We start from the raw sequence: 23,932 nt of genomic DNA, 5'->3' as shown, positions 1-23,932 counted from the left end.
CTAGACTCTAGGAATTTACTGAGAATTTTTCGACAGAATAATAATGCTAGTAACTTTTTTACTGGCTCGACGTAGGGGCTTTAACCCAGAACTTTGGGGCCTCGCAGCCTGCTGCCTAGTTAGTCATTTGACTAACTTACAAGGTCATCACTAATGATATAGTAATGATGTGCACGTACCGTAAATTGATACAATATTGTAATACAATTAAATTATTTACGTCTTCATTTATTACAAATGCAATATTAAACAATTAAAACGGTTAAATGGTATAATAATTGAATTAAAATTTAAAACATATAATACGAGCGAGCTCACTTTCTGCTTCTCGTCCTCGGAGCGCGCGTCCATGCGCACGTTGGCCCACGGCAGGTCCTTGGGCCACCACGGCGGCCGGGTCGACTCGCGGCCCCAGCCTGGCTTGCCGCGCACTGGGGAGGGGGCACAATTATTTTACGGATTCGTTTTTAAGTGCAAATCTAACAAAGACAAGTACATTACAGTACAAATAACTTTTTCCTAATAACAATAATAACTCATTTCTGAATCGATTAATGCAGTTATATACTTTATATGGTGAGTTCGTTACTCGTATATGAACATTTACCAGGGGGCTGGACGTTTTAAGTGAGCATACTCAAACTTTGCATAATATGTAATGGCACGAATTAATAGGATTTTGGGGCTCATTAGACTCTGCTTCACGAAGGTTTCCATACGACGTTTTCACCCTCGAACATCACCCGTACTCACCCATGGAGTACTTGAGCATGAGCGGGATGAAGGCGCGCAGCTGCGCCTGCGTCATCTTCTCGACGGGCGTGGGGATGCCGTCGATGATGAGCGGCGGCAGCTCGAACAGCGAGGGGTCGTCCAGCGGCGGCGGCGGCGCCTGCGGGCACCCGCCCAGCCCGAACTGACGCTCGTTATTAATCCTTTTGTCCCGCGCCGCCCGCGCGGGCGCTGCGGGCGGCGCGCGACACGTTGCGCGGTGGAGGCGTCGCAGACGGTTCACGTTCACGTTTCACGGTTTACGTGCCAAGTTTTACAAATAAAAACAATTTCATAAGACTCAAACTAGAATTTTTATGTTTTGTATAGCAGCTATTAATAAAGTTACAAATAATTTGAACATTTCATGTGAACTACGATTTGAGAAACAACTATATCAAAATGAGTGGACAGGGCGAGGGGAGGGTGGTGGTGAGTGGGAGGTGGCGTGGCGGTGGTTGCGTGCGTAGCGCGGTACCTGCTGCGCGAGCGCGTTCTCGAGCTCCTCCATGATCATGCAGCGCAGGTTGCGCACGACGTCCTCCAGCGGCTTGGCGCCGAACACGCGGTACGAGGTGTTGGGCTTGCCGGGCGTCGCCACCAGCACCACGGCCTGCTGCCCCACGCGCGTCGCGAACTCCTCGATCGTTTGCTGTCGCAGCGCGTTATGGCACACGTTACATGGATTGTTCACATTGTATCACTGCAGTCGGCGACTCGAGTCGCCTCGTCCGCCTCGCGGTGCGGAGAGGTGGTCTCCTCGAAACGTGTCGATCAGTCCTCGATATGTTACGTCAGTGAAACCGGACGATAGTAATAATTACAAGATTGGTGTCGATAGATATATTATTCTATGATGTAAATTATGAACTTACTCTCAGTTTTCTAAGTAGTCTGTTCTGGTGTCTCTTCCTGACTGAGGGGTTCGTTTCGAAGGAATGTGGCCTCTTACGTTTTTTCGATGACGCAATAGCTGCCGCGGCGGCCATGCCCACCGGTCCTGTACACAAAATTAATTAGGATATGACAATACTATGATCAAGGCATCGGGTTTTCCTTATATTTTCAACTAAGAAGAAAACAGTTCAGATTGCAACTTCATTGGAGATTATCTGTGTTTATAGATATTGCAAGAAACAACGCACTCTACACTATCCATACGCTGCCAACCATGAGGTCTAAGATGTTCTATTCCATGTCTGTACAAGCAGAGCCTTTGGGCACCCATGAATTTGGGGCCCTTTTGCTAGATATTTTTTGGTTTAATTTGGTAAATTGTTGGTTCTTCGGGGCCCTCTCAGGATGGGGGCCCTGGGCATGTGCCCCATGCCCTATGGTAAAGACGGTAATGTGTACAAGGGATAACTCTCAAAAATGAAACTAAGGCGTACATTGTAAAGCTGGTTAGCAATCGTATTTGGGAGAGTTTATCTATATATTCAATTGTTTTTCTTTACCGAATAGGCATGAGGTTCTATAGAAATATTAAACACTTGATGTTTTCAGAGAAGTCGTCTAATGGTACGTGGAACGTGTCTTATCACAGAGTTATCTCTATTCAACTGTAGAAATCAATAAGACTCTTGTGAGTAAAATCGACACCATATTATAAACGTGAAATTATTCATGTAATCTTCAAGGACCTTTTTACTGTACCAATTTTGATAAGATTCGAAAAATGTTATCCGAATGTACTTGAGATTTCAACCTTACTTATTCATACTTAGATGACCTGATTACATGTAGAGTAAATATATTAATTTAAGTTTTGTGAATTACTGAACGAATCACTTTAAAAACCGGTTAGTTCGGTCAAGCTTTATTCTTTTTTCTATACACTTTCTATACATAAAACAAAATATACTTTATTCGACTAGGCTTTTACGAGCACCTTTGAATCGTTAATCTACAAAACTATATTAAGTAAAGCTATCACCGGAATGTAGATTCTACCGAGAAGTACCGGCAAAAAAACTCAGTAGTTACTCTTTTCCAACATTTAAAATACAAAGTTATGTTCTCAATAGGTTACTAGCACGGTAATCGGTTTCAATGTAATTACGATGTACTAAATAAATAAAATACAAAACAGCGAGTTAATTATAAGCATCACCGGCATTGTTCAGTACTATTTGCTCACAAACTTTTTTAATAAAAAAAAGAAAATGTTTGTGGAAACTATGAAACCAACTGTTGTATTGTACTCTGTTGTACCTTCTCTGTACAATAAATTAAAGATTAAAACAATCATCGAATAAAATCGACTGTGCCTTTAGTGGTGAGCGCATAGCACCAACAGTAGGTATATATTTTAGTTTTGTTAGCGTCCTCACCAGCGGCAGCCAGCTGCTTGGTGACCTCATCGCTCATGGCGCTCTTGATGACATCAGCGCCGTCCTCGTAAGCGGAGCCAGCCGGCGACGACGCGCACTCGTCCTCGTCCTCCGAGCCGCCGCTTAGCCCGCACCCGTCCACTTGGGACATGTCCTGCTCGCGACCATAGTACACATGCTATTTAACATTATTTCATTAAATTAAAACTCGTTTAAAAATTACTAACACTAAAATTAGATTATTATCGCTACGGTCTGCGTATTTAAAGCCTTCATTCACGGTATATTACTCGATAAAACAAAAGTAATGCAATGTTATTTGGAGGTATATACATCTACCTCTTCAGACACAAACCTCTTCAGCCAAGTCCATAGATTCTGAGCTGACGGCTGAGTTCATGTTGCTGTAGTCTGAATCCCCCTGACTCTCCCGGACCATTGGCTTCCCACCCGCTGTACTACCACAACACTTGTTGTGACTTTATAATTGTTTCTTCGTTACGACCTTTGAAGAAATACGTGCATTTGGGGTAAATGTAGTGTTGAAAAAATTTCTAATTTTATCAACACTAATATTTACTCACATACAATAATTATACATAATATGAGGAATGAATATATTATAAAACTTTTATCAAATTAATTTATTCAGTTAAAATACATTATATATACCTACATATATAACGGCCTCTTAGGTCTAGTGCCTAGTTCATAAGATATATACCAAGGTTCTGGGTTTAATTCCCGGGTAAGGCCAATTAAGTGTTATAATATTTATCTATCAATAAACAGTAACAGCCTAGTTTGGATGTTGAGAGAATTTAAAATTCCGTGCTTCGTAAATCAAGTACAGCCATTGGTCCTGCAACTGACCTCTCTCCGGTCGTGTCAAATTGCCACCCCATCAAATTACAAGAGTACATATTATGCTAGTTAAGTAGTTTCCATTGAGAAAGGCCTCCTTGACCTGTACCAGTTATATCATAAATTTACTATATTATTTCAATGTGTTTATTGTGTACTGAAATTAATACCTATTTGGAAAGTTGGCGCTGTTATGATGATGATAACAATGATTTTAAGTTAAAGCTAACTCCTTTTCTTTAGCTACCAATTAGTAAGTGTGATGGTCTTACATTGAATGAATTACTAAACTTAAACCAATTGTTATTCATATATACGAACAATTAGACAGATATAATTTTGTAACTGTACATAAAACTGTAATGAATATCTAGTAATATTATATTAATATGTGTATTGTTCAAACACTTGATTTAAAACTTTGTAAAGTTGTTGCTAACATTTGCTGGCATACAACCATACAATTATAATAGGTGGCACATGGCAAGTGATTCTTGAGTTGTATTATATAATTGGAACAAAAATATATTTTTTATGTTGTATAAAAACTTCAGGTTGGATAGATTTTGATGAAACATTTATTATATTAAAGAGGTCATCTGGATGATTCTTATAGTTGACACCAGTTAGTGGTGCTGTTGTCAATATCTAGAATATAATTTTACAAAATTCAATCTTTATTTTTATCAGATTTCTCACGTAAAAATTATAGGCATTCATATTCAGCATCCCTTTTAATATTTTCAATTTTTTTTTTAACATGAATACATCTCATTTTTCTGTCCTTATTAAAATCTCAAGATAAGCCCTTAAAAACTCAAAATAAGAAGATGGCCAGTCAGCTAGTCTGTACTAGTAAATAATAGGTTAACTTATGACCATCACTGGAATCACTATTTTTTATTTCTATATAAACATTAAATAGTCCTATAATACAATTATAACTTGGTAAAAATATGAAGATAAATATAATCACTAAAACACTAATTTTAATCCAATGTATTAAGAAGTAGATTAATAATATGTAGTTACAAAAGTTTTGAAGTAAATTTTTTCTACTGTTCTTAATGAATATAGATATTATATACATACGCATATATTGCAAAAGTAAATATTCAAATATACATATATGTCTGGATATTTATTATGGTAATAGATCTTTATAATATAATAAATAATTGTATTTCAAAATAAAGAGAAAAAATTATCTTTATCTCTGTCTTTTATAATCAAATAGGAACCTAGAGCTATAAGGCATATACATATTTAATCATTTTTTTTTTAATTATAAAAGTTTATTGTTACTTGTGCAAGACATTACATATTTGATGAAAAATCTATATTAGTTATCACTTCTCATTGAAATTGTGTTTTTGTTTAGCACATTTGTTCCATGAAATTACAATGATTAGAAATGATTTTAAATTTGTCACATTAAGGGCTCATTATTTTTATAATTTAAAACCTTATTACACTATACTGCTCCAATGTGGTTCTGCTGACATGTGGCTGATTCGCAATTTTCATCTGATACATGCCTCCAGATAACAACCTCAGGAAGTTTACCTTCACAACCGAATATGAGATAAATAAAAATGCTATAACATGCTGCTATGAACAAAGTCACTGAAATGCAAAAGGCAAGACAGTAAGGAAATTTTTAAATTAAGAACTTCACTATATTATTTATATTTTAGAGTTCAAGTTCCACAACAAAAATATTCTCATCTGTTGTTTCTCAAAAATATTTTTTGTACTGAGCATATGGTGTCTTAAATATGTTTCTGTTACAGAGCATTGATATAGATATTTTTTTTCTTAAATAACCCTAATCTAATTAGATCCAAAAAGAAGTATTCAAGCACTTGTTTAATAAATGTATCAAGGCTCACAGTCATGACCTTTTGACATTTTGAAATTCTTAAACTAGTTAAATTCTAATAGATGGCTTTGAAGAAAATTTTAATAACATTCGTTCGTTTAAATATGTAGGTTAAATAATTTGGTGTTTCGGTATAAGAAAAGTGCTAATTAGATTTTCAAAAAATGTTAATAGGGTCGACGTAATTTCAACTATTCTATTGTGTAGGCAGCTAGTTCTATGGAAAAATCAATACTCGAGCTTTCCACAGAATAGCTAAAAAGCATATCCCACAAATGAAATCAATGCGGCATGAAAATGCCAGGTCGTTTCTTTTAAGCTGGATCTGCGAGAGACATCCAGCTTCAGAATATTACGGGTTTATTAAAGATATATTGCAATGTTGAGTTCCTAAATGACGCATTTTGTTTCATGTTATTGTTTAGATGCAATTTGAGGCAGATATCCGCGGCGAGTCAATTTTGAAAGCGAATGACATAAACTCTTTTGCGGCGGCGTAAAGGATAAACCCAAATGAATGGCCATCATGAAGGGGTCGCGCGTTCGAGCAGGCCCAGACAGAATAGAAAGACTACGACTGCGTACGCACCTGCGTGATTTGAAAGACATTTTGCACTCCTATTAGAAGCTCTTCATGCTTTCTGTGATGTAACTGGGCAAAAACAACACTTTCTAAGACTTTTTCACTCAACCGAACACTAAATTCACGAAATATACGAAGCGCTCAGGAGACCCCGAAAAATGCGAGTCCTCCATTGATATCGATCGGTAAACGCGATATGTGAACATTGTACACTTCATAGCAAGGGACGCCATTTTGTACGAGTCTGCGCGGTATGGTTTTCTTTTCACATGGAAAGGGAAATCGCCCCTCGGACTGCGGGGGGAAAGAGCTTTTATTTTCGTAAGTAGAGTGAATTAAAGTTTTGTTTTTATGTGAAACTTACCAGTTTTTGTAGGGTGTTCGTAGTTGATTTTATTTTTCGCTCAAAAAAGGGGCGATGAGGAAAAATTCCGAGTTTATTTTGGAAAACATTGATCATGTCACGAAGTGGCGCTATCTATTGGAATTTTCAGAAACTGGATTTGACATGTAAATTGTAAACAATTAACTATTTAGTTTTAGCTAAGTTTTGGACAAATACTTCTTGTATTTTTTTGAAAAACTGTATGTTAACTTTGTAAGGACGAAAAAATCTGTTACTTGATTAAGACTGTGCAAATAGTGATTTAACTAGCCGTACCTACGTACATTTAAACATTCGCAAAGGTAAATATTAAACATATTTAGATTTAACATTCTGATATGTACATGTATATTAGTGTATATTCTTATAACAATGCTATAAATGTTAACATATATACCTTGAATACTTAGTAGTATTCAGACAAATGTATATAACCTTACTTCGCTAAATTTTTGGGGCTATTTTACTTTCAAATAAAACAAAGTTTTTCAAACATTAGACGTAAATTTTAACTTATCTACTCTAAGAAATTGTAAAATTTTCGAAAATATATATATATTATAACATAATTTTTTGGTTCTCAATCAAATCAAATATAGGTAACCTATACACATGCCCTTCGTACTATGTACATTCTATTTTTAAAATCATGTTTAAATCATATAAAAGCAACAGGTATTTATCATGCATTCAATTATTTAAATGAAAATTAATAATAAGGAAAATATTGCCTAATGTTTATATAAATTTCAATTTTTTTTTCACATCATTGATTTTCAATTAATAGCTAGTAAATACGGAAAAAAATATATACTTAGGTATTTTATAACATACTAAAAACAAGAAACATGTGGTATGGAAATGACGATATTAAGTCATGTGATGTATATGTATATACTATACTTATATTATATACAGGCGCAGATTAACCCTAATTTTTTTTAGCACAATGTAATTATATTCATTTAAATTACTATTTTGGAATTGGATCATGGATCCGGAAATTTAAATTTGATTCTAAGTTTAATTAGATCCTAGATTCAAAAAAGAGAAATATTCGGCATCAACAACTATTCATTAACTATTTTAAATACTTATTTCCCAATTTTTGGTCTGTCTAGTTGACTACCCAGTTGACAGATAATATGGCTCTGATTATCAGTGATAATTAGTGCAACACAAGAACAAACAGCTTGATCCATACAATAAATTTAAACCTCCTAACCACACACATTTTTATTATGTTCTGCACCTTAAAGTTGTCTAAAGTGGCTGCTTAGCAATAACACAAGTCTCTATTATTCTATACATTTTTGTTTTTTTTTTTTAATATGAAATAAAAGGACTATCCTTATCCATCCAAGAACCAAGAACAACAACAACCAATTATCCAATGAACAAGATTTTTTTATTCTAGTTGTATCTATAATACAGCAAAGATAGATTAAGAAATACTTATTTCAAAAACTATATATCGGCTCCAGATTGTTATTTTCTTTTTAGCTTATAAACCAGCTGTTTTATATTAAGTCAAGCTCTTCTGTTTTTGAGTTTTAAATTACAGTTTAAATTATTTATGATAATGATTCCGGCCCATAGTATTTTGTCATTGTGTATTCAAAATTTCATGATGATCAGTTAAGATGTGATTGTGTAACAAACAAATTAACAAACATACTTTTGCATTTATAATATTATTTATGATTGTTTTATTTCTCTATACATAAACTTTCCCCGGAAATTTGAATAGTATCTAGTCAGTTTCATACTATGCTATATTCAAAGAGAAATGTTATTAAAAAACACCTGAAATGCAAAATCTTCACGGGTTCAAACATGGGTATAATTGGACTATACATATTTACAAAAAAAAAGCTTATAAATTTTTTTTTATCGGCAGTAAAATATTAGGCCCATTTTCATACATGTCAAAGATAACTGATAAATCATTGTTATAATGTTAAGGTGACAATGAATACAACTGAATATATTTGTCATCGTATATTTAATTTATAATATTTTTTTTTATTATCTAATCTTATAGCTAAATGACTAATTTAGTTATTGATACAAAATCTGTATAAAAAGTTCTTATAAAAATAATGAAATCACAAGTTACATCTGCTGACGTGTTAATATGTATTGCTTTTTTTATCGCGGCCTCTTGAACTCGCCAGACTCTTCTGAAGATCCTGTAAAAGATAACAGTATTATTATAGCCCTAATTCAGTCTTTTAATATTAAATATTGCTATATTGCAATTCATTAGTACGATAATCGTCAATCATTGTGATATTTTTTATCGAACTAGTGGTGCAGATGTTAGGTACATTATTTTGAAATAGGTTCCTTACAACTGCCCTGTAATTCATGAACTAGTCCAGGCTATAATCTAATTTTCATTCAGATCCGTTCAGTTGTTTTGGCATGATTGAGTTATAAAAATCCATCCATCCAACCAAAAATGTTGCATTCATATTATTTTTAAGATTGTTCTTTTAATATATAATCATTGTTCATATAGTTCATTTTTACTTAGAAATCTAATGTAATACTACTATTTTTTGTAAAAACTTGTAAGGCTATAAATGGAAAATGTGAGATACAATTCAAATGAATAGATTACATTAATTTAATTATTTAAGAATGTTAACCGTAAGTTCGATGGCAGAAGCGCCCCCGCCAGCCGGGCTCGCAGCGACACGCGCCGGCGCGACACACGCCGTGCCGACACGCGCGCGCGCAGTCGCCCGCGCGGCGCCCCACCTCGCAGTGGTTGCCGCCGAGCCCCGCGGGGCAGCGACACTTGTTCACGCCCTTACATTTCCCCCCGTTTAGACAGGGGATCACGCATTTCGCTGCCGATTATGAAATCGATTAATGCCACATGTTACTTTGTATTTAAACATAAACGTTTCATGCGGAACCAATATTTTTTTTGGTCATATTGGTTCAGTTCAATGAAAAAAAGTTATCCACGGTAACAGCTATAAAGGTAATTTTAAATATAAATAAGTACACGAATCACGATATATTATGAATACTCACAAAATTCGCAGCGCCGACCATAATATCCTTTAGGACATTCACACGTATCCTTCTGTATACATTTTCCGCCATTTAAACATTTTTGTGAACATATACCTGAAACAATATACAAAGTCGTTATTTCTATTTTTCAGATTAACCCAAAATGTTCCGACCGCAACTTTTACATCAAGCGAGGAGAGCATATTCGACAACTTGGAAGAAAAATCCTCAAGTATGTTTAAACTATTTAACATAAAAATAAAAGGTTCTCTTGACTAATTTTCGCCCATGGCATGAAAGCGCAATCCTTGTCGACCTCCGGCGCCAAACACATTAAAGTAGACAAGCGTGTGCGCAAAGTAGCATTGTCTATTACCCCACTGGTACAATCCGATTGGACCGGAGGGAGATCAGCCGTAGCCGGCATGTAACATTGCGAAGACCACTGCCAATATTGTAACATCGGACTGCTATTGATAATCTCCTAACAGAAAACTTATAAGTCATTGGCTCGACTTTAGTTTTGAACCTAAGATTTTGGAATATGTAGCAATATAAGCTAGCCACTTGGCCAGCGAAGTAAATAAATATATAATTAAAAATAAAAGTTTCCTGTAATGTGTTACAATATATCTCGTAATAAATTAAAATTTCTCTTGCATAATATTTTTTTAATATTGTCATCAGTTGGATTCAATAATTCGCGTCGACCATGCTGGAGAACTCGGGGCAGATCGTATATATGCAGGGCAGATGGCAGTCCTGGGGAACACGGCTGAGGGGCCTCTGATCAAGCACATGTGGGAGCAAGAGATTAAACATAGAGAGAAATTTGAAGAACTCATCTCGAAATATCGTGTGCGACCAACCGTTATGACCCCTCTGTGGAATATTGCAGGATTCGCACTCGGGGCTGGTTAGTATTCAGCTAAATATTTAGTGGAATTAATGTTTTGTTTTTAAAGATATCATAAAAGCATAGTGTAAATGAAGGAGGGAATAATGGTAAATTTCCTTCGCTCATAGTTACTGGCGCCGTGAGGAGTATAAAACACTCCTTAATGCTTGTTACTAATTCTTGATCTACTCATTACCGTCCATGCATGATTAATATACACTGGTTCACTTACACTTCAAACCATAACAACCAATACACAATAGAGCAATACAAATAATTCATGCTTTACTATTTTCTTTAATATTATCGGTTGGTGGCCTAGCAAATGGTAAGTAATCACCACCGCCCTAAGACATTAGTGCTTTGAGAAATATTCAATACATTGCCAAAGTTTCAAATTCAATTGCGACCTTCGGAGCTTAGATGCTTACTTACTTTTCACACACACTTACATAACGGAACACAACAATACTAACGGTTGATGTTTGGCGATAGTGGGTGGGACTTACCCAGATGGGCTTATACAGAACCCTACCATCAAATAAAAGAAAATATTATCAACATTATAACAACCCTACTTTAAAAAAAACTGTATGCGAGAAATCCTGTGCCCACAACAGTGGCGGCACTAAGAAAAGTTCTTTCGCAAGATTGGAAAAATATTCCGCAAGACCGTTTGATAACCATGATTAGATTTATGCGGAACCGATTAGAATATGTAATAGGGGCACGTGAAGTCTATGTATACACTTTGTTAGAAGAATAAAATACTGAGTTCCTTCAAATTTTTTTTTAAATTGAAATTTGAAAAACCAGTGTTTCAATAAACCTACCAAAACCAATCATTGATATATTTACCGTCTTTCTTAAAAAAATGGTCCGTTCCCGTAAACAAACATACACTTCAGGATATGATACTATGCTGTTAGGTGGTCAACGACCCAAACTATGGCTTTTAATTAGAACTTTGTATAAAAAATTTGAATACTTGGTTGTAATGTTTATTTCAAAAGCTGAATATCGATGCAGATCGTGTGTCCGTCAGTGTATATACAACATGTTTTAAATTCAATTTATATTTTAGGTACAGCACTCTTGGGAAAGGAAGCAGCGATGGCGTGTACGGTAGCAGTCGAAACTGTCATAGTGGATCACTACAATGATCAGCTCCGGACCCTCATGGAAGATCCTAACGTGGACAAAGAAATCCTGGAAACGATCACTAAGTTCAGGGACGAAGAACAGGAACATCACGACACGGGCATCGACCACGGAGCCGAACAAGCACCCTTCTATAAAGCCTTAACCGAAGTCATCAAGACAGGTTGTAAAGTTGCTATTTCTATATCGAAGAAGATTTAGGCAGTGACGGTCAGCAAAAGATATAAACTGAGTGGTTTTTTTTTAGTTCTATATTTTAGTTTTCTTTAGTTCGTTACAGTATTTACTTAAATATTTTAATATAAAATGATTCATGGAGATCGTTTGTCAACATAGTACATGCTTGTTATGCTGAATGTAACGATAGTTTTTCTATACCGAAGGAACTATACATGGTGTGTTAAAAAAACACAAATATTATTGAATATGTTACGGGTTGATTTCAATAAATACTTATAGTTTTTTAAAATGTAGATAAACATTATATTTTTTAAGAAAGACAGGCGTTTTATTTTTCTTTGTTTGTAATTTAATTATATTGATAAGTCGCAAATGAGTTTCTTGCCAACTCTTCTCGATATAATCTGTGATCCAAATCGGTGGTACCTTTACATTTATCCACTAGAATTAGCCTATCGTACGAACAAAAATCGTGTTTTTTATTAATAATATAAAATTAAGGTATTTTTGTTAAATTAAAGTATTTCACTAATTATTAATTTCCTGATGTCACAAATTAAAAGAAAAGAAATGCAAAAAGTAGAACTAATGACGCCATTTTGAGACGTCACTCGAAGTAAGCAGGTCTTTCATTTCATGTAAATATATCTCAAAATATAAAATATTAAAATTAGGATTTTTTTTAGGCTATTACTCGATTAAAAGTAAAATCAAAGCAAAAGGCTATTCAAACATAAGTAGTGTTCGCTCAGTGGTCTAAATTCAACCATAATTAGTAATAAACAAAGGAGCAGTATTATTTGTCTTAGCTTATTTATACGTATTAACCGGGAGGGCACTGACCTCCCTCGCAGTGGCGGCCCTGGTAGCCGGGCGGGCAGGAGCACACGCCGGGCGCCGTGCAGTTCCCGCCGTTCATGCACTGCGGGTAGCACAGCGCCGTGCGGCAGTGCTGCCCCATGTAGCCCTCGGGGCACTGGCAGATCTTGTCGCTGTTGCACCAGCCCTGGTTCGCGCACTTCTTGTCGCACTCCGGGTCGGGCCCTGCGGGTGCCAGGGCGCGTTAACCGAGAATGCTGAGCGGTCGAGTTCAAGTCGAATTTCATTTCATTGTATTCTAATTCATGCGATAAAAAATGTTCATCATGTTGTGATTTTTAAAAAGCGAAGCGTAGTGATCTCAGCGATAGAAGTGTTACGTGAATAAAAAGCGGGCGAGTGTACCAACCTAAAAAACGCAATCTGCTGTGAGTAGAGGAACCGTGAGTGCGGCCAGTCTGCGGGCTCGGCGACATGCGCCCGGAAAACAATGGATTCGGTTAATACGGCCTGACGCGCACGTGGGCCAGCGGTGCGGGCGCAGACTTATTACTACTTAGGAGTAAAACGAACAATACAAATTTTGACGAATCTTGCTGATACTTTACTAAATCTTAGGATTATTCTAAACATATGTCAAAGTAGATAATCTATCTTACACTGTTAAATGATAATGACCAAGGTGGCCCATCTAAATTATATATTATAAGAAGAGCCAAATTAAACTTTGTAAATAAGTAAATTATTCGAAAAGTACTACTCTATAGATGAGCCACAACAAAATAATGATTATCCTAAAACTTCGTCCAAATAAATGGGCGATTTTTTATAACACGCTATACTGTAATTAGAAATAAGCGTTCTATATCACGTTTTAAAGTAATGTTTTTGAGCAGCTTTTCAATGTTATATAAATTAAATTAATAACTACAAATCTAAAACAATGGAACGATTAAACGACAATCCTAGTATTGTTTCTGAATGCGTGAATATAACCACAGCTTAACGGTGTAATACGAACATCGGCGGGCACTTCGTCTATAAAATTCATACAACCTCGACAAACAACACGAGCGTTGAGCAATTAGAATTACTTATTAACCTTTTCGCAGACCAGGGAAGTCTGGACCTCGGCCTGTGAAATGGTCAAGTTGAATTTCCCCTTAGGCCCTCTCTGACATAGAAAGAGATGGCTTATGTCAGTTTCTAGATTATAATAATACTGTTTCAATATATTTTCTATGAATCGCTCTACTCTGACATGGTCCTGGCAGTACAAATTTAGTATTCACACACATAATTATTATATAATAATATAAATATATGTAAGTAGTAAATAACTACAACTAATAAACCACTTCCATGATTCTGAAATGTTAATTTCGATAATTAGGTACGTGTGTAAATACTAAATCTGCTGTGTATTTGTCCTCGCTAAAATGTTGCCGCCCAAGGCCATAACAATTATTAATTTTCTACAGTCTTCAATGTTTTTATTTAATAATAATATATATTTAGTATTAATAAGGCGTTGAATCGACACGTGTTACGTATGTCTATTCGTCTAAAGCAGTGATTCCCAAAGTGGTCCAGGTGGACCCCCAGGGGTCCACGGGAGACTTGCTGGGGGTCTACGTAGGCGTGAGTAAAAAATGGAGGTCCATAAGATGTTAATGGGGGTACACGAAAATTTATCTTGCTAAAATTGCAAAGCGCTATCCGCCCGACAATGCTTAATGCTTGTTCAGACATGAACTTGATTACACATGATCACCTTTTCTTTTTTTTTATCAGTTTGAGAGAATCACTAACAAATTCATAGATTTTAATTGCTGAAATACTCGTAGGGTTACTAAGGATAAAATTAAAAGCACCAATATGAAACAAATTTAAACTTAGTTCATATTTTAGTGTTTCTCTCAAACTGTGGTTACGGACACATGCCAATAGGTGGTCCACGAGAAAAATAAGTTTGGGAACCACTGGTCTAAAGGTACGAGATATGTCGTTATTAGTAGCGAAGCAACACTTTTCGCTGTCAATAAACGTTTTAGTGATCTATACGAAAAGTATATTTTATATAATAGAAGAAGCGTAACAAATCAAATTAATAAGCTTTATAGAGACTTTATTTAGATGTTAAAGAAGGCGTTGCTTATGAAGAGTTATGATTTCCTATTTTATATCTAAATTATAAATATATAAAGCATTACGAATGAACTTCCAATATTGTAATTGCTGAAATCTTTAAATTTACTTTTAAATAATAATTCGAAGACCGTTTTGATTTTGAAGATTTGAAGATTGTTTGGTTTAATTTATTAAAAAGTTAATCCGAATTCAAGGGAAATATACACAGATTAAAAATTATCACGCTTAAATCTATACTAATTTTATAAATTCGAAAGTTACTCTGTCTAACTGTCTATTACGCTTTTACGACCAAAATACTTAACGAATTTGATGAAATTCTGTATGAAGCCAAGACCCCAAGAAAGGCAATAGCATTTTTGGGGTTTCACGGTTAGCCTTTATACAGCTTATCTTAATAAATGGAATACCACCAAAAAAAATTCTTATAAACTGGTCGTGACTAGCGCGTTTGAACATACAAGCAAATTTAGTTTTACAAATGGGGAAGAAAATTCAATTACAATATTAGGAAGTACATTCGTACTTGTGTTAAAAATGCGTTGGCGATACAATACCTGTCCTTTCTAAATACACACCTCTCTGTGCGCATTCCTTCTTTAGGTTTAGCCTGAGGGGCGTGCCTTTCAACGGGGTGCCTCGACCGTTTTTGAGCACTAGGCCTATTTCAAATGTTGCCACTCCACTCACATTACCCATACAAGGCAAAAATATACTGAACTCTGTGAACAATTTAAATAAACACAATAATAAGTGTATGCCTGCTAAAGAAACGGCAATTTGTGTTCAAATTCCAACGCTAAATCTTGTTCCTCTTAGTTTAGTATTACTTTATATATTCATATAAGTATTCCTTTTTTTTATATCGTCAATGTCACATTTCATGTATAAGATATTTCACAGAAAGGACTTAAAGAATATGCCAAGAAAAAAAACTGAATAATTAAAACTAAGAGACTTGACTTTATATAGAAAAAACAAAACATCCAAAATTGTCCTGTGGTATTACATAGCAATGCTCAGTCTAAATGATACTTAAAAAAAAAATATTTGAATACCTACCTTTAGAGGCTTTAGGCACCCGGCCTTGTGTTTTGATGGATAGGTATGGTGGTTTCAAGACTTTGGGGTCAGAAGACGTCAGTGTGTCAAAATTATAGAAGTATCGCTTCTTTGAACGCCATGTGAAATTGACGTAGCCCACTTCGGAGGGTATCACAGGTAGTTTGTGGGAGAAATTAGGTTCTAATATGTACGGCGATATGTTGCCGTTCAATATTGCGAATACTTGCATTGATATTCCTGGAAAATGATTACATTTTACATAAATTTAATTAAATGATTATTGCGTACTTAAGCACTCACTTTGAAAGCATTACGTGTTGAATAAAACAACGCTTTCATTTATTTTGACATAATCATAAAAATGTAGGCTAAAAACTAAAACAACAGTCCGTATATTAGCCATCGCTGGCGCCCTCTACTTTTTTAAATGTAAAATACCTAATGGTAAGGTGTTTCTACCGCCCTAGATGGATATTGGCGCTGTAAGAAATATTAACTATTCCTCAGAACGCCAATGCACCACTAAGATTCGGAATTTGAATGCGGAACGGAGATGTTACATGTCCTGTGTCTGTAGTTACACCGGCTAAATCAGCCTGTACGTTGTAATAATAAGTAGAATTATTTGTTTACTTTGCAGATTAACAACGGTTGTTAAATTATTAATATATACTGACGAGTAAAATATTCAAATAATATAATAATTTGTCTAAGTTATAGACGAATAAGTAACGTTAAAAACATGTTTCTTTTTTAAAGTTATTTTGCAGACGGGCAAATGTGCTACCTGATGGTAAGTGGCAACCGCTACCCATAGACATTAGAGCTGTAGGAAATATTAAATAGGTACATCACCAATGCGCCACCAACCTTGGTAGCTAATATGCTATGTCCCTATTAATACACTGGCTACTCAGTACTCACTGGTCAAACCAGAACACAATTATGCTAAGTATTGCTGCTTGGCGATAGAACATAAGATGAGTGGATGGTACCAACACAGACGAGCGTGTACAAAACGCTACCACCAAGTAAAGTATGTGTTTGTATTTAACTATAGGTATTATTTACTATCATACAGAATAGCGATTTATATTTATATTAATTATTATTACTAATTTTATAAATAAAGCGTAGACAAGTAAAAGACAAACCTAAAAGTATTCTCATTGACAGTTAGCGGTAACCGTTAAGATAACATATTATACGTATGAGGTCATAATCATAGCCCCGTAAAGCCAAGATGTCTGCAGGTCAAGATCAGATTGCAGTATATCACAGATAGTAGAGAAATTCATATACTTAGGTTTTACGCACTAAGTCTGTACGAAGGCGATTTCTAGCATAGATAATCTATTTTGTCGAAAACAAATTTGTCACTTGCTGACGTGCTGTAGAGCTATGTGTGAGAATAACATACACAGATCAAAACAGCGTATCACCGGAAGTCGGTTGTCAACATTTCAGAAAGTGATTTTTTACAGAAGCTCACAGCTGTAAGTGTAACAGTTCTAAATTGAATAAAGATTTTGACTCGACTCGACTTTAGTTTGTCTGGAATAGCTACACACTTCTAGTTTTGTGATAATATGACGTCAAAAACTCTCTATCTCCAAAAAGTAAAAAATTAGGTTGAGATCTGCCAGTAGTTAGTTGCCAGCTGTGGCTTATTCTTCTTTGTGATAAATTTATTTAAAAGATGATTTGAGTAATTTATTATGCAATAAACTTACCACTGAACATTCTCACTTGCCGCTCATCAATCCAAAGCGATATGTCCGAGTTCTGTCTCTCTGGATCCTTGTAATCTCGTCGGCCAGCCCCGATGGTAAGCGACATCGCCAGCGCCACTCCTGCGCACACACGTGCCGCGAATGACGCCGACGGCCACATTCTGACTAACAATATAGTAATTATTATTATTTCTAATAATAAAAGCGACATATATTTTATATTTAGTAGTCACATAGCCGGTGTGGTTTTCGGCACAGTAGAATAGATCCTACACTCTCTCTAGGTTTTATTTTTGTGTTCGTGTGCACTCGTCAATACATAATATAACTCATCAGCACAGCTTAGCGCGTCGCCAATGAGTATGGTGGTGGGAAAACCACTAGCAAAATTATTTTGAACGGATAACAGACCGTAAGAGATTGCCAAATCCTTCTTCTTGCAGTGTTACACTGCGTTAAACATAAAATTACATACAAAGGATCGATGATGATGATATTTAATTTTAATGGTGTCGTGGCCAGATCATAGGCTTAATTTTATTCATGATGTGGCTTAAACTGAACTAAATATCTATAATTTTCGCAGTTATAAGTTTCACTGTCTAACATTATACTCTTATTTAAAGAAACAACGCATATATCGTTCAAAGTTATAGATGATAAAGGACTTGGAGATAGTATTGTAAAAGTATTTGAAAGAGCATATACTTTAATAAAGTATATATTGATTTTGGTGTAAGTATTTAAAAAATATGGCGAACAAGGCGCGCATTTTTAAAGATTGCTTGAATATTTTTCAAAACGAATTGGTAATTACGTATGTACACTAAGAAGCTGTTAAACCTGGAGTAAAGTGAAAATGTAGTTGAAGTCAATTCAGTAGCATTATAAAAAGTTTTTGTAAATTTTTTTCATAACCAAACATAACTTTAACACAACATTAACCGAAATGTAAACCGAATAATAAGCGTGTAACTGGCGTATAATATGTTTGTTGACCATACAAATAGTCGGATGACGTCCGAGACAAAAAAATATCACAGTTAACATAATTGATTGGGACCGTTCGAGACGTGCTCCCACAATGGAGTAGTCGTGAGAAACGCTCGACGCGTAAAAAAACCCGACAACTTCATTAAATAACCCCTGTCAAAAATAATGTCTAATACTTTTTTTTTCTCGCTCCCGATGTCGAATTATACTAACAAAAGGTGTTAACAAAAAAAAAATAGTCACACGAATACAAGTCAGGGGTGTTAAACTATTTTGTCTAGTTGTACATCCAATAATATTTTCCTTATACTTGTGTAAAGATTTCTTAAATCGTAGGTATATCTAAAATTTCTATACTAATAAAATTAATAAATGACGAGTTTTTATGCTTAACTCAGAAAGCTACGATATTAACATCCATAAAAGAAGGTGTTTTCGTAGCTATTATTATTTTATATGTACATAACTGTGCTTTGAAATTTCTCTTGCTTTAAATTTTGTGTTCCCAAGGTTCCCTGTGTTCCCTTTATTATGGTGTGTTTACAAATAAAAGATTATTCTACTCTTAAATTAGGATTACTGACGTCACAACCGTGAAGTTCATGTTCTTGTATGTAATAATAGGAGTGTAATTCGAAGAATTATGTAAATATTTGTAACATTTATTACTAAGCGCCTTATATTTATAAATGTTAGTAAAACATTACTGGTTCAATGGTCGATATTTTAGTAGATAGTTACTAGATATTAATTAAAACGCAGATTTCGTTCAAAGTCTATACTAACATCTTTTACCTATATATATTTCTTGACAATTAATAAATTTAGGTAATTTGTGAAATCCGATTTTTTTCATGATTGCATGATAAGAGTTCACGCACATATTAATGTTACAAGCCTAGAGCACCCATGTTTCAAAATATGCATACGCAAAAATCTTGATGCACACTAGCCATGCGAATAGACCCTTAGCGGTGTATTATTGGTTTCATGAGCATTGTCAAAGATAAAGACAATTTTTTAATTGCTGTTTAAAGCATATTTTTATACTTTTTTGATTGTTACGAATAAGATAAGTAAATAAATAAACCTAGTTTGAATTGTTTACTTTCAATGTAATTATGTCAATAAAAACGTGTATCAAATTACAACAAAATGTACATTGAACGCTTCCATTCAATTAACTTAAATATTTTATTAATAATTTATTATCAGTATAAAAGTTTGTTTACAGATAACCTATAATAATTAGCGCAAACATTGACAACTGATAATATTTTTCACATCAAATTCAACAGGGTTGTCAATTTGCACAATCAAAAATGTTTGTATATTCATCGGTTTTTACCTCTTGTAATTGATCTGTACGAATTGTATATCAATATTATAAAAGAAGATAAAAATATTTGAGTATTGACAATTCTTATTATTCAGATTATGATGAGTTTTATAATTTCGAAAAAATGTATATGTTATTAAAAAATGTGATGAAAAAAGTGAAGAGAGGTATAATATCAAAGTCTGTTTAGTCTGGAACATGTGAATTTTACCAGGCAAGTAATAAGCTATAAATATATATTTTTAAGTCTTCATAACAAATTGGGCCTTTGTTCAAACAGTGGAACATTTGGAGACTGTTACATTAAAGTTTTTTTTAATAAAATATAGTTCAAGAGGTTCATGTTGAATTACCAGTTAATAAATAAATTCCTTATTTATTATGTTAAAACAAACGAATGTTAAAAAAAAAGATAATATACATAATAGGTATTTACTGTGTCGTATTTACATTTGACAAAGATGTGTTTGCAAAGCCTTGACTCTGACTAACCTCTAGTTATAAACATAAGCAATATATAAATAAGTTTTATTTGTATATTTAAGTAAATTAAAATATGCTGAAAGAATAATATTTTATCTATAAAAACATTGTTTTATCTAAATTGTTACGGCCGGGTGTGTATATATATATAAATACGCAGATCTCAAAATCAACCCGCAAGGAGTAGCATGTTAGAATAAGAATATTTTTACATTATGAGGAGAGTAAAAAGTTGTCTAATCATTTTAAATACGTAATTAGCCCTGGTTAATGATCCTATCAACTGATGACATAATCTATCAAAACTATTTTTATATGGCTACCTGTCTCGTTAACAAACAGGTACAATTAAGACTCTAACCCGATATGTATATTGGTAAATAACATAGAACTAGTTTCCGCTCGCAGTTTTGTCCGTGTGTGAAGAAGGGGCGGGGGTGTTGCAGATGATATTACGAAGCTTTCGTGTCAATTTTTGTTTACTCATATAATTGTGACGTTTAATTAAAACGTTAGGAGTGATTTAAAATTATTGGATAGATAAATTCGACAAACGATTATATTCCTTGCAGATAAATGTATTTTTTCTAAAATTAAAGTCCATCGTTGATGAACCCATATTTGTTCGGGTTTTATTTATGTGACAAGTGTGAATATTTTCATATAAGTGTCATATTTCGATTGGTATATATACTTTTTATTATTTCTATTAATTACATTTTATGTTTTGTTTTTGTTTTATGTTTATATACCTTCTCTCGAGTCAAATATATTTTGCACGGCATTTTTGTACGGAAAATTAACTCATAATTTTTTTTGGCGGACAAGTATCAAAAAAACAAAAAATAAACGTTTTCGTCTTACAATTATTAATATCTGTTCCATCGTCGCAAATTAGCCGATAATTCTGAATCACTGAATAAAAATACAATTTGCGGTTTTGAATGTCACATCTAGGATGCGACGAACATTTCCTGTGATAAGGGACGTTGCAAGCGAATGACCCCATGCGATTTTGCGAAACTAAAGCCAACGCGGTAGTTATCGAAGTGTTGAAATTTTATACTCTACTTTATAACCTAACGCCTACTTATGTACGTACATACCTACGTGTTTTTTTAAGTATATACTGCTATCATTTATAATAAGAATTACTTGCGAATTACATTTTATTATTTACTGGCGTCGCATCTATTAATGTTGTTTGTTGGATATTGACCAGCAATTATAATTAAAGAAAAATACAAATAATTTTACCTAAATTAGAAATGTTAAAAAAAGGTTCGACACCCCTGCCAAGCACTTGTTAACTTAACCAGCCGTTGAGCGGACTCGTTCGGGAACAGGTAACCGAGTAAAAAGTAAAAAACAAGGTCCGGCTGACGGCCGCGACCGCTCCTGTCCGTCGACTAAGGACGGCTGTTCATTACATTAATATATATTTTTTTTATATAAATTCACATACTAAGTGTATGCAAAAATATTTATATATAATGAATTTACAATATATCTATTTTATTTTAAATATATCCTTTTAGTGTAATATTTTATTGTATTCTTAATGTCTTTAATAAACATTCAACATAATTGCTAGTTTGAAAGATTCAATTAAAGTAAACTGTAATAACAATGCTCTGTGATCCTACGTTGTAACTAAAGATATTTGTTTTTATATTATGTATATCAGATAAGTTAGATATTTTATTAACAAATACCTACTGCGTACATTTGAATATTATTTCTTTGAAATAAAATATTCTGATTTTATTTGAGATTTATGACAAAAAAATACCACTGATTGCTTTGTAATAAGTTGAAATTAAATTTATTAGGAAGACTTACCTTTAATTAAAATAAAATTCTTAATCTAATCATTATTACGATGTGTTTGTTTAATAGACATGACTCTTTAGATATTACTTACTTCTTTATTTACCCTACTTCTCAATTACTTAGGAAGTTATTAAACACAACAATTATTTTTGTATAAATTTATTAAATTGTTATAAAAGGAAACATTTATATGACAAATTTAAATCTTTTTTAGTTCTATCGGTCATGTTACGATATCTAATTACATGTCAGTAATGTAAACGCAAAAATAAGATTAGTAAACTCAAAATTCCTTCCATGTAAGGATATACTCATGCAATAAACGTGTTGCATCGATACTGTTGTGGTCATGTTGCTGTTTTAAAGCCACAAGAGTGCGGTATTTTAATCTATCATTTTTTTTAATACGCTTCTAATTTTACACGTTTTACAAATAAAAAACATATTGAAACGAGAAATTGTTTGTATTCTCAATACAATACATATAATATCATGTCAAAATGAATTAGATTTATTTAAGTTTAAAATCGAATATTTTAATACTGAACTATGGGTTGGATTTTAATTATTTATTATATAACATCATATTGTTACGAACAATTAATAATTTATAATTTACGAATTAATTCATATATTATATGCCTGTAATTTAAAATCAATTTTAAGACCCAATTGTATAAAATTGTATGCAAATTTTATTAATGGACCGCTTTGATGGTATGTTATTTATGTAATTGCCGTTCACGCTTGGAAGTTCGAAACCAGTTTAAGTGCAAATCGTTCATCAATGACCTAATATAGTGAACAGCCAGCTTTACCTGGACATGATGCACACTTTACAGTTCAACATAATATGATCCAGGGACACTATTAATAAACTATGTTTACAGATTTCCTCGGTACCGGCTATAGTATTGTTTACATTTTTACGCGTTTATAAGTGGAAAGAGGATGTTTTAAAAAAATATACTATTACTAAATTAAAGTAAACATTATTCATGAAAATCGTCATTATTTTTTATTGGTTTCATTGTAGTACAGATTTCAAATTATGTCTAAAATTTGACTACTGACTGTGGTTAAATATTAAAAAGAAATATGTAGTCGTAAACAGTGATTATTAAAATCATAAAAGCACAAAACCCAAGAATGCACACGATCCTAATCTATAAATCAATTAAACACATGAGTGGGATCAATGTTCTCAGGTATTCTGAACAAAATTCGCGAAGGCTATTAATTTTTCAAAATACAATTCGTACCTGATATATATTCTGTGATAAATGTATGATTAACACGGTTACAAATCACGCGGTTATATTTATAAATTCACTGCACCTGATCGAGAACCTAGACCGTTTTTTTTTAACGAATTTAAACAAAGTGTACGCGTGCTATTCGTTACACGATTCAACACGGACTGCCGCAG

General features: G+C 33.8%; 3 protein-coding genes across 11 annotated transcripts in view; 1 reads left to right on the top strand and 2 right to left on the bottom strand.

The window, feature by feature from the left end:
- LOC113394065 (DNA-binding protein Ewg) overlaps nucleotides 1–6,929 on the bottom strand; it is a 13,233-nt gene extending 6,304 nt beyond the window's left edge. For 4 of the 7 annotated variants that reach the window (XM_026631249.2, XM_026631253.2, XM_026631254.2 and 1 more), the window contains exons 1-7: nucleotides 6,440–6,664; nucleotides 3,460–3,609; nucleotides 3,105–3,258; nucleotides 1,647–1,771; nucleotides 1,250–1,423; nucleotides 754–916; nucleotides 319–431 (exon numbers count right to left, since the gene is read on the bottom strand). In XM_026631249.2, coding sequence (XP_026487034.1) covers nucleotides 319–431; nucleotides 754–916; nucleotides 1,250–1,423; nucleotides 1,647–1,771; nucleotides 3,105–3,258; nucleotides 3,460–3,543 — 813 coding nt within the window. In that variant the 5' untranslated portion in view covers nucleotides 3,544–3,609; nucleotides 6,440–6,664. Of the gene's footprint in view, nucleotides 1–318; nucleotides 432–753; nucleotides 917–1,249; nucleotides 1,424–1,646; nucleotides 1,772–3,104; nucleotides 3,259–3,459; nucleotides 3,610–6,439; nucleotides 6,665–6,797 lie in introns of those variants that run through there. The other 3 variants (XM_026631251.2, XM_026631256.2, XM_026631250.2) reach the window with 2 other exon arrangements.
- Nucleotides 6,641–12,121, top strand: LOC113394068 (5-demethoxyubiquinone hydroxylase, mitochondrial). Its single transcript, XM_026631262.2, has 4 exons — nucleotides 6,641–6,754; nucleotides 10,001–10,080; nucleotides 10,536–10,764; nucleotides 11,831–12,121. The coding sequence occupies exons 2-4, from the start codon at nucleotides 10,012–10,014 to the stop codon at nucleotides 12,106–12,108; spliced, it is 576 nt and encodes a 191-aa protein (XP_026487047.1). The 5' UTR covers nucleotides 6,641–6,754; nucleotides 10,001–10,011; the 3' UTR covers nucleotides 12,109–12,121.
- Nucleotides 8,805–23,932, bottom strand: LOC113394067 (protein shifted). 3 transcript variants are annotated; one of them, XM_026631257.2, is made up of 8 exons: nucleotides 23,766–23,932; nucleotides 17,856–18,020; nucleotides 16,120–16,359; nucleotides 15,615–15,779; nucleotides 12,931–13,131; nucleotides 9,867–9,962; nucleotides 9,473–9,676; nucleotides 8,805–9,010 (listed from the first exon to the last, which is right to left on the bottom strand). In XM_026631257.2, exons 2-8 carry the CDS (start codon nucleotides 18,013–18,015, stop codon nucleotides 8,970–8,972), a joined length of 1,107 nt encoding a protein of 368 aa, XP_026487042.1. In that variant the 5' UTR covers nucleotides 18,016–18,020; nucleotides 23,766–23,932; the 3' UTR covers nucleotides 8,805–8,969. The 3 variants fall into 3 exon arrangements, with proteins under 3 accessions (XP_026487042.1, XP_026487045.1, XP_026487044.1); XM_026631260.2 differs by having other exon boundaries at nucleotides 15,636–15,779; XM_026631259.2 differs by having other exon boundaries at nucleotides 17,856–18,016.

The sequence above is a fragment of the Vanessa tameamea genome, chromosome 2 (assembly GCF_037043105.1).
Source record: "Vanessa tameamea isolate UH-Manoa-2023 chromosome 2, ilVanTame1 primary haplotype, whole genome shotgun sequence".
Taxonomy (NCBI): domain Eukaryota; kingdom Metazoa; phylum Arthropoda; class Insecta; order Lepidoptera; family Nymphalidae; genus Vanessa; species Vanessa tameamea.
This window is presented reverse-complemented; position numbering and strand designations above follow the sequence as displayed.

Coding starts and splice junctions, on each gene's coding strand:
- LOC113394068 (XM_026631262.2), top strand. CDS start 10,012: ATGTTCCGACCGCAACTTTTACATCAAGCGAGGAGAGCATATTCGACA. Junction 10,081..10,535: donor CTTGGAAGAAAAATCCTCAA/GTATGTTTAAAC, acceptor TATTGTCATCAG/TTGGATTCAATAATTCGCGT. Junction 10,765..11,830: donor AGGATTCGCACTCGGGGCTG/GTTAGTATTCAG, acceptor TTTATATTTTAG/GTACAGCACTCTTGGGAAAG.
- LOC113394067 (XM_026631257.2), bottom strand. CDS start 18,015: ATGTGGCCGTCGGCGTCATTCGCGGCACGTGTGTGCGCAGGAGTGGCG. Junction 16,360..17,855: donor GCAAGTGAGAATGTTCAGTG/GTAAGTTTATTG, acceptor ATCATTTTCCAG/GAATATCAATGCAAGTATTC. Junction 15,780..16,119: donor GGTGCCTAAAGCCTCTAAAG/GTAGGTATTCAA, acceptor AATTGTTCACAG/AGTTCAGTATATTTTTGCCT.